This window comes from Mus pahari, chromosome 1 (assembly GCF_900095145.1).
Source record: "Mus pahari chromosome 1, PAHARI_EIJ_v1.1, whole genome shotgun sequence".
Lineage (NCBI taxonomy): Eukaryota > Metazoa > Chordata > Mammalia > Rodentia > Muridae > Mus > Mus pahari.
Genome location: NC_034590.1, coordinates 77,691,799 through 77,702,187, shown reverse-complemented (window position 1 = coordinate 77,702,187; position 10,389 = coordinate 77,691,799). Strand labels below are relative to the sequence as shown.

Below are 10,389 nucleotides of genomic sequence, written 5' to 3'. Positions count from 1 at the left end.
ATTTCATATCTAATCTGAAAGCATAGCATGATCAGGAATTGTGGCTGAAAAACAATATGTCAAATACCGCTCCAAACAGCATACTTCTGACTGCCAGTCTCTACCTTTTGAAGAACCATAACCTTCCTAAACAGCTTCATTATCTAGGGAACAAAGAGTTTGCTTCCCATGACTTGCTTAGCCTGTTTTCCTAAATAACCAATATCCCCCTCTCAGGAGTGAAACTACCAGCTGTGTGTTGGACCTTCCACATCAATCATTGTCAAGATAATCCACCCTACAGGCCACCCCTGTGGAGGCATTTTCTTATTTAAAATCCCCTCTTCCCAGATCTATCTAAGTTTATGTCAAGTTAAGAAAACCCAACAAGTACAGTGGCTCAATGACTTTATTAGATATGTTTTACTTCTGTATTTGCCAGGCACTGGCAGAGCCTTGCAGGAGACAGCTATATCAGGCTCCTGTCAGCAGGCTCTTGTTGGCATCTGCCTAGTGAGTGGGTTTGGTGGTTGTTTGTTGCTCTAGCTATATATGTAGCACAGGATGGCCTAGTCGGTCATCAATGAGAGGAGAGTCCCTTGGTCCTGTAAAGGCTCTGGGTCCCAGTATAGGGGAATGCCAGAACCAGGAATGGGATTGGGTGGCTTGGGGAAGCAGGAGGAGGGGGAATGGGTTAGGGGATTTTTGGAGGGGAAACTAGGAAAGGGGATAACATTTGAAATGTAAATAAAGAAAATAACTAATAAAAAATATAAAATCACAGTACAAAGTTTTTTGGAGTAGTAGACACTCATCTGACTCCATAATGTTGACATCAAATACCAAAAGCAGCTGTGACCTAATGACCAAAACCAAATCAACAAGTGGAAATGATGACAGCATCTCCTTAGACCTGGAGTGGGAAGATGAAGGAATGAATAGGATGCTGACCATGAGAGAGCACTCCAAGACAGAGGAAGACATCCTGAGAGCAGCACTGAAGTACAGCTGTAAGAAGGCCAGCAACCCCATGTCTGCCTTTGATGACTCCAATGGGCTGGAGTGTGAACAACTTTGTAAGTGCCAAGATGGACGACAATAGCAACTCTGAGTACTCCAGGTTTGTGAATCCTGTGTTAGAACTCTCAGATTCTGCCATCAAGCAGTCTGATAAAGATCAGCAGATATGATAGGATGAAACTGTGTGACCTTACTTAACAAATGTTTAAAAATCAACTAGAATGTACAGGTGGCATGCCAAGACTTTTTGTTAAGGTAGGGAAAAAAAACAAACAACATGTGACAAATGCTTGTTGTCCTAGAAAGATCAGGAGTGGAGGGACAGTTGAGTGATTGAGTTAGTTGTGATTTTTTTTCTTTTTTTTTTCTTTTTCTTTTTTTTGTTTTTTGTTTTGTTTTTTTGCTTTTTTGCTTTTGTTTTGGTTTTTCGAGACAGGGTTTCTCTGTATAGCCCTGGATGTCCTAGATCTCACTCTGTAGACCAGGCTGGCCTTGAAGTCAAAAATCTTCCTGCCTCTGCCTCCCAAGTGCTGAGATTAAAGGCATGTGCCACCACTGCTTTTTGTTTCCCAGCATCAGTTCCTTTAGTTACTCTTAATTTTCTTGTCTAGTAGGCAGCAGTAATTGCAGGTGGCCCAAGCATGCTTATGTGTGGACTTACTAACACACGCATACACACATACACACACACAAACACACAAACCACACCACACCACACCACACACACACCACACACACATACCATACATACATACACACACCACACCACACATATCACACACACTCACACACCACACCACACATACCACACACAACACAACACACAAACACACACCATACACACAGACACACATCAAACACATACCACACCACACACCACACACACACGCATACACACACCACATACACCACACACACACACACACACACATACACACCACACACACACACACACCACACACACAAAACACACACACACCATATACACACATACACTTCACTCATACACACACACACACACACACACACACACACACATACACACACCAGAACACACACTGACATGTATCCTAAGTCCTCCTTCACTCAATCTGAGTAAGAAATGATAGGATTGAAGACACTTCCAAAATTGGAACACTTTGAGTTGTTAATAATTAAAGGTAATACATAAAAATAGATATGTAAATTTTTTAGTTCTTTTTACATGCCATTATATTGGCTTTAAATTGACATTTTAAGTTTTCACTTTCATTTTTTAAAAATTTCCAATGAATGATCTTTGAAAGAGTTTTTACATAAAACATTCTGTGAACAAATTAATAAAATATTAAAATACGGGTATTTCAAAGGACAATCAATCCTTTCTGATGTGAAAGTTCCCATTGATTGTATTGTCCTTTGCTTTGCCTTGTAGTATAAGGTACACTGTGGGATGGAACTAATATGTCCATGTATTAACAACCGGTGTCTGAATATTAGAGAAGGTCAGGGCTGGGAAATGTGTCTTAACTGCAGTCCTTGGTTGGGCTGAGGACTGAGTGTCACTTTGGCAAGCACAATGTATTCTGTCTCCTATGCTGTTCTCTCACCAGAAGCAATGGTGTGTGCTTTCAAAAGACCAGGACACTCAAGGTAGAAATACTAAAGTTATTGCTGTATGGGAAAGCTTATGTGGCCCTTTCAATATCTAAATTGCTATACAATGACATCTGTAATTTTGTTATTTTTAAATACCATCCAAATAAATATATTTTGATATGTAAGTATGCATTAGGTTATGCTATTATTTATATCTATCTTAAAATTTAAATTGTAGGTGTGTCATGGAAATCATTTAAAGGTACTCTATATTCACATTGCCTGTGTTAATGCTTTTTAAGGTTTGTACTACATCAGATGAATATTTTTGGTTTGGCATAAGCTACTATTGTAATTTTCTTCATTTTTTGTTCATAAAGAATTTTCTGAAGGAATGGTAACCTCTCAAGAATTGTGAATACATATTTTTAATTTAAAACATATATATTTACTATCTATAGATGAGAAACAAGTTATGTATAATCAAAAAGAAAATTTTAACTAAATCAATGCACATTTTAATCATTTCACATTTTAAGTCAAATACCTATGAATAAATAGAACTTAAATAGGCAAATGGATGGATCTAGGATATCATCCTTAGTTAGGTAACCCAATCACAAAAGAAGTTATTAGATATGCACTCACTGGTAAGTGGATATTAGCCCAGAAACTTAGAATCCCCAAGATACAATTTGCAAAACACAAGAAAATCAAGAAGAAGGAAGACCAACGTGTGGATACTTCATTCCTCCTTAAAATAGGGAACAAAATACCCATGAAAGGATATAGGCACAGAGACAAAATTTGGAGCTAAGACGAAAGGATGGGCCATCCAAAAACTACCCCACCCGGGAATCCATCCCATAATCAGACACCGAACCCAGACACTATTGCATATGCCAGCAAGATTTTGCTGAAGGGACCCTGATATAGCTGTCTCGTGTGAGACTATGCCAGTGCCTGGCAAATACAGAAGTGAATGCTCACAGTCATCTATAGGATCAATCACAGGGCCCCCAATGGAGGTACTAGAGAAAGTACCCAGGAGCTGAAGGGGTCTGCAACCCTATAGGTGGAACAACAATATGAACTAACCAGTACCCCCAGAGCTCATGTCTCTAGCTGGATATGTAGCAAAAGATGGCCTAGAAGACCATCATTGGGAAGAGAGGCCCCTAGGTCTTACAAACTTTATATGCCCCAGTACAGGGGAATTCCAGGACCAAGAAGTGGGATTGGGTGTGTAGGGGAGCAAAGTGGTGGGAGGGTATTCTGAGTTTTCGGGATAACATTTAAAATGTAAATAAAGAAAATATCTAATAAAATAAAATTAAATTAAATTTAAAAAATAAAGAAGACAATGTTGTCTATTTAAACTCACTATCAGAAAAAAATAAAATATAAACTTAACCTTGAACAAAGAGTAGAGTTAATTCATTGCAATGTACTGCTAATAATTTATCAAATAAAAGTGTACCAATTGTCACATAAAAGAAAAAATTTAGAGTGAATATTGGAAAATTGTTTTCATGGGTAATGAATGATTCATTTCATCTGAGATAATGGACCCTTGGGATTGGAATTAACATTTGAATCCCAAGACTCTTCAGGTACTTAGTCTCCATGGTTAACAATGCTTGGGGGAAATATCTAGGAGGCTACAAAACCATCTTATCATTATCTTGACTTTCTTACTTTAAAATGAATCCTTATTCCAAAAGGTAAGTGTATTGCTGACTTCCCTCCACATTGAAGAATGTTTTGTTCTTTGAAAAATGTATACAGTATATTCAGAAGCTGTAGTTGGGAAATCAGTCAGGTGTAACCAAAAAAATACTTAACTAAATCAACTATTTGTCATATTCCTATTCCTATGAATAATTAACTTTCAAATCTTTATTATTTACCCAACACTAAAAAGACAAGAAACCCATGAACTCTAACAGCACGTAAGCTCAGTGATCAAGGAAAAAAATGCTGATAAATTCCCTAGTTTTTTTTTTTGTTGTTTGTTTGTTTGTTTGTTTTGTTTTGTTTTGAGACAGGGTTTCTCTGTGTAGTCCTGGCTGTCCTGGAACTCACTTTGTAGACCAGGCTGGCCTCAAACTCAGAAATCCGCCTGCCTCTGCCTCCCAAGTGATGGGGTTAAAGGCGTGCACCACCATGCCTGGGTAAATTCCCTAGTTTTAACATAGGTTGGTAATTGTATGACAAATGTCTCCTGAAAATAAAGACTCTGTTTCCTGTTTACACACTCTAGTATCACAGGCTCCAGGCACCATGGAAAAACACAAGAAAATAGGAATGGAAATCTCAAAATAGGTGTCAGTTTTCTTTTAACAGAGTGAACACAGGTAAACATAAGATTGCAAATTGAATGTTTACCCCTTGGTCTCTATAGGCAATCACATTACTTCATTCCACTGTATTTCAGTTAGAAAATGTCATATTAGGAAAGAATTTGGCAAGTGTGTAAATAAGCACATACTAATATTATAGGAAATAGTATTTAAATATTTGCAAGTGATTAGAATGGTAGTACAAAGGACTTCATAAAGCATGGACCTAATTAGTGTTTAAAGTATTTAATAAATTTATCACTGCTCCTCCCATATATAATTTAAGTACAAATTATTTTTTTTCCAGTTCTTGCAAGAAATGTTATTTGTTGTTATAAAACTGCCCTCATTTTAATCTGGTTACTGGTAGTCTTGGTAACAAAAAGCTGAACTTTTGCCTCTCCCAAATTAATATATGCTCATCAAGAGTATACATTTGTGGGTTCATGGCTCCCACTACACATCTAGTAGAGGTCTGCCTTATCTGGCATCAGTGGGAGGAGAGGTCCTATGGAAGTTAATTGCCCCAGGAAAGACCTATGCTGGAGGGGTGAGACCTGGAGTGGGTAGGTGGAGGGAGAGCATCCTCTTAGAGGCAAAGAGGAGTAGGTATGGAGTGGTAGGATTGTGGAGGGGAGACTAGGAAGGAGACAACATTTGAAATGTAAATAAATAAAATAAGCAATAAAAAAGATGTGCTCTTAACTTCTTGGCACTCTAAACTTATAGATTAGTAAGAGCAAATTAAATTCACTCTGCCTGGGGTTCATATTCTCATTCTAGTATTTCTTATGTATAGTTTAGTTAATAAACATTTTCAAATCACACATTTTATAAACTATAAAATTCAATTAATAAGAGTCTTAATATTATAATGGAAATGGCAACAAGCACCATATAATCTATTAAATCCAGTACAGGTAATGAAGAAAGAATTGTTAAAGGTCAGAAATTACTGAAGGTTCATTATAAATTTTACATTTGTAAAGTTTAAATTTTCTTCTACATATGATAACTGTTTTAAAATTTTCATAAGTCTCACACTAACATATTAGTTTTAAACCTATAGGTATACTTTATTATATATAAATTGTAAATTAAAAGTAAATTATTTATAGGAAATTTCTAGTATTTCATTTTGACATTTTTGACAGATTCCATACATAAAAATATACAAACACTAAGCATCCAATCTAGCACACCAATTACATGCTCTAAATGACATAATTATAATAACTTTAATCTATGTTAATGAAAATGCATATGAATCCATTCCTGTACTGTCTCCATCACAGCCTTGATCTGGCAGCAGCTACACTGTCCCATGGCTTTCCTGGAGAATGGGAACCACACTGCAGTGACAGAGTTCATTTTGTTGGGTTTAACAGATGACCCAGTCCTTAAAGTCATCCTCTTCACCATCATCCTGTGCATCTACCTGGTGACTGTGTCTGGGAACCTCAGCACCATCCTACTCATCAGAGTCTCTTCCCAGCTCCATCACCCCATGTACTTTTTCCTCAGCCACTTGGCTTCTGCTGACATAGGCCTTTCATCTTCTGTCACACCCAATATGCTTATCAACTTCCTGGTGGAGAGAAGCACAATTTCCTACCTTGGATGTGGCATCCAGCTCAGCTCAGCTGCTCTCTTTGGTGCAACTGAATGCTTCCTTTTGGCTGCCATGGCTTATGATCGCTTCATAGCAATCTGCAACCCATTGCTTTATTCCACCAAAATGTCCACACAAGTCTGTGTCCAGTTGATTGTAGGATCCTACATTGGTGGGTTTCTTAATGCATCCTCCTTTGTACTTTCCTTCTTTTCTCTTCTCTTTTGTGGACAAAATACAATCAACGACTTTTTCTGTGATTTTGCTCCTTTAGCTGAGCTCTCCTGTTCTGATGTCAGTGTCTTTGTAGTTGTTATCTCATTTTCTGCTGGCTCAGTTACTATGATCACAGTGTTTGTCATAGCTATTTCCTATACCTACATCCTCATCACCATCCTCAAGATGCGCTCCGCAGAGGGTCGCCAGAAAGCCTTCTCCACCTGCACTTCCCATCTCACTGCAGTCACTTTATTTTATGGAACAGTTACATTTATTTATGTGATGCCTAAGTCCAGCTATTCAATGGACCAGAACAAAATAATCTCTGTGTTCTACATGGTAGTGGTTCCCATGTTGAACCCACTTATCTACAGCCTTAGGAATAATGAGATTAAGGGTGCCTTGAAAAGACATTTTGATAGGAAAACATTCTCTTAGATGTGTCTTCAAATGCATTATATTGTCACATGCTATACTGTAATAATATTGCATAGATATTATATTAAATGTAAAATGGGTACTGATTAGGGGATACATATTATGATACAAATTTAACCTGGCTTTGAGTTTGGTTGTAAATGTACAGTCTTAGCATTCATACATAATATGGTAAAACATATATTCATAATATGTTGTACCTAGTAAATTCACATAGAAGTAACCAAAAATTTTTCACAAAAATAATATCATCAAAATTATCAGTTATATTTATATTTCTAAAAATTCACTGCTTTATAAAAGTTATTGACTGAATAAATTTTGTCTGTTTCCATTTTCAATAAAAGCTATCCTTAAGCATGTACAATAACTATTGTTGGAAACAAGCACATCTACAGAAAAAATGGCAAGGTAGAGTAGGCCATAAAATTACTGGAGATACTTCTATTGCAGTGTATCATCTACTTCAATAGTACTTTTTATATCATAGGCGTTAGATCTATCTATTGCCAGCATTGGCTGTTTGTAGGAAGGGTGTCCCATGTGGTAGCGATGGGATACTTCAGGATAATACTCTATCATAGTAATCATGTTTTAATTATGGAAGTTGAATCCATAGTGTGGCAGTATCAACGTACCCTATTCCTAAGCCATAGTCCTGGAAACCCCTGAGAATCTGTGTCATTATATGCTAATTTTATATTGTTCTTTCAAACTTACTTTCTTACTCTCAGGGACCTCATCGTTGGATCAGTTCATTTCTTCATGAAGAAAAAGATTATTTTCTTTCTCCCCACTCTCTGTTGTGATATTTTATCAAAAAGTTTGTAGCTTTGAGACCCATGTTGATCTACTTCTGTTTATTACCATCTGACCTCTTTCACAATAAATAGTGCCAATAAGACAGCTAATTTAATATGTCAACTAAACTATGATGTGGTTCTCAGATATGTGATCCAATACTTAAAAAGGCAAACCCTGGATGATATGAATCCAAGCATAATTGAATAAAGCAGATTATCTTTCAGACTGAACAGCATTTTCTGATCCGCTCACTGATTGAAAAATCATTTTCTGAAAGAAGTCTTCTGCTTCCAGTGTGACTTTGAATTCTAAACTGTAGCACCAACTCCTACTGGTATATTAAAGGTGTTCACCTATCCTGTGGAAATAAAACTGAACAGTTGTGCAATTTCCTGGGGAATTTTTTCATCTGTTTCTCATTCTGTATTTGAATTGTACGAGGCAGTCCAATAAAAATCTGTCAAGAAACATTGGATGTGAGAATGTATCTCTGTACACATTTATATACACTTACATGTATTTACTTGTGTGCATAGTCTGTTAGTCTGAGGAAACCTAATACAAGAGTTCAGTAGATTTTTATTTCTATTGCTCAAACTTTAATTGAGTCTATGAGTATCATTCACAGCCCTGATTTTTAAATAAATTATATTATTTTCTAAGATTCTGAAGTTTTGGATTTGGTAATTTGTTTTCTTGGTTTTTTTTTTTTAAGTTTTCTTTTCCGATTATTTATCTTTTATCACATGCATAGTTGACAAAGATTTTCATTTACTTTCTGAGAATCCTCTGCACTTGATTGATTGTTTCATTTGCAGTGCAATATCTTTAGAGTTTTATGAGGTCCCACTCATCAATTTTGGCATTAGTTCATAGAATACTATCTGGAAATTATTTTCAAGTACCTAAATCTTGGAGAAAACAATGTTTCTAAGCAGTTTCAGAGTTTTGGGGTCCATATTGGTGTGTTTTAACTCCATTAGGATTTGATTTTACATAGGTGATAGATATGGATCAACATTGGTTGACCACTCCCACAAGTTCTGCATCACCTTAGCCTCAGAACATCTTCCAAGCAAAAGAGATTGTAGGTTGATGGTTTGGTAGCTGGGTTACTGTCAAGATTTCATTTTCTGTAGTTTACAGATCACCTCAAAGAGACTAGAATACAGTGGTGAAGATTCCAAGTCGGTACCAGCTCAAATTCCATGTTCAATGAGCTATGTAGAATTTCTATTTAGCAATGGGATCCCATTGTCTGTTTTCAGAGAACTACTTCCTATTATTGAATCACCCTGCGCTATTTAGGGATTTCCATGAACCTCCTCAGCCAACAAGTAAACCAAATATAACCCAGTACCACCACTAGAAGACTTGCATGGTTACAGATGACTGCTTCACACTTTATATATTCCATTACTAGGTATCCTTACTAGGGTCACCCTCATAGATTTCAGGAACCTTGCACTGTACCAGGCTTCCAAACCTATCCCCCAAAGTCTAAAATTCTAGCTGTCACTCACCCACTCTCTGTCATTATTCCTTTCACTACTTGATACCCTACAGTCTCATCCCAGTCTCCATCAACCTACCCACAAAAATCTGTTCTATTATCCACACTCAGGGACATATAAGATTCTTCCCTATATACCTACATTGTGTCTAACCTCTCTGGGTATGTAAATTGTAGCTTGATTATCATTTACTTAATACTAATATTCATTACAAGTAAATATATTATATTAGTCATTCTGATTCTGGGTTACTTTATTCAGGATATCTTTTTCGAGTTGCATCCATTTATCTGCAAATTTCACAATCACTTTTTTACTGAGTAATACTCCATTGTATAGAGTACTACATTACATAAATCACCATGTCTGCTTATGTGCTAATACTGTGTAGTTTTTATTACTCTAGATCAAAACACAACTATTTCAAATCTCTTCTGAGTCATGGTTTTGAATGTCTGCATATGTGAGTAGACTTACATGTGTTTATGCATATGTGCCTATGGGTAAGCCTACTACAAGCCTAAAAAGTTTTCTTTTTGTCCTTATACTCTTCTAATTTATTCGCCATGCATCAGACATAGCCATAAATATAAAGAAATTACTTTCTCAAAATCTCCAAAGATTTACATTATTTACCATGTCCTAGAAATTGTTGAAATGCCATCATGGAGGCACAGACTAATCATCATCTAGACATGCTCAAGAATCAGCTATGGTGTAAAATCTGGGAGTGTTTTTGAGGAAATTTCTACATAGTGGTAACTGACATAGGAAGAGTCAATGTACATAAGACACAGTTTCCATGGCTACACTAAGTTGGCTTTAGGAACTTATATACATACATATATATATATATATATATATATATATATATATATATATA

At 36.4% G+C, this 10,389-nt stretch overlaps 1 protein-coding gene and 1 pseudogene across 1 annotated transcript; both read left to right on the top strand.

Annotated features, from left to right (window-relative positions):
* The first annotated feature begins 748 nt into the window (after positions 1 to 748).
* On the top strand, positions 749 to 1,169 carry LOC110313723 (annotated as a pseudogene).
* Positions 1,170 to 6,243: 5,074 nt separating this feature from the next.
* On the top strand, positions 6,244 to 7,188 carry LOC110325208 (olfactory receptor 490). Its single transcript, XM_021202991.1, has one exon. The coding sequence runs from the start codon at positions 6,244 to 6,246 to the stop codon at positions 7,186 to 7,188; it is 945 nt and encodes a 314-aa protein (XP_021058650.1).
* The last annotated feature ends 3,201 nt before the right edge of the window (positions 7,189 to 10,389 follow it).

What these genes read in the sequence shown, in the direction of transcription:
- LOC110325208 (XM_021202991.1), top strand. Translation starts at nt 6,244, where the DNA reads ATGGCTTTCCTGGAGAATGGGAACCACACTGCAGTGACAGAGTTCATT.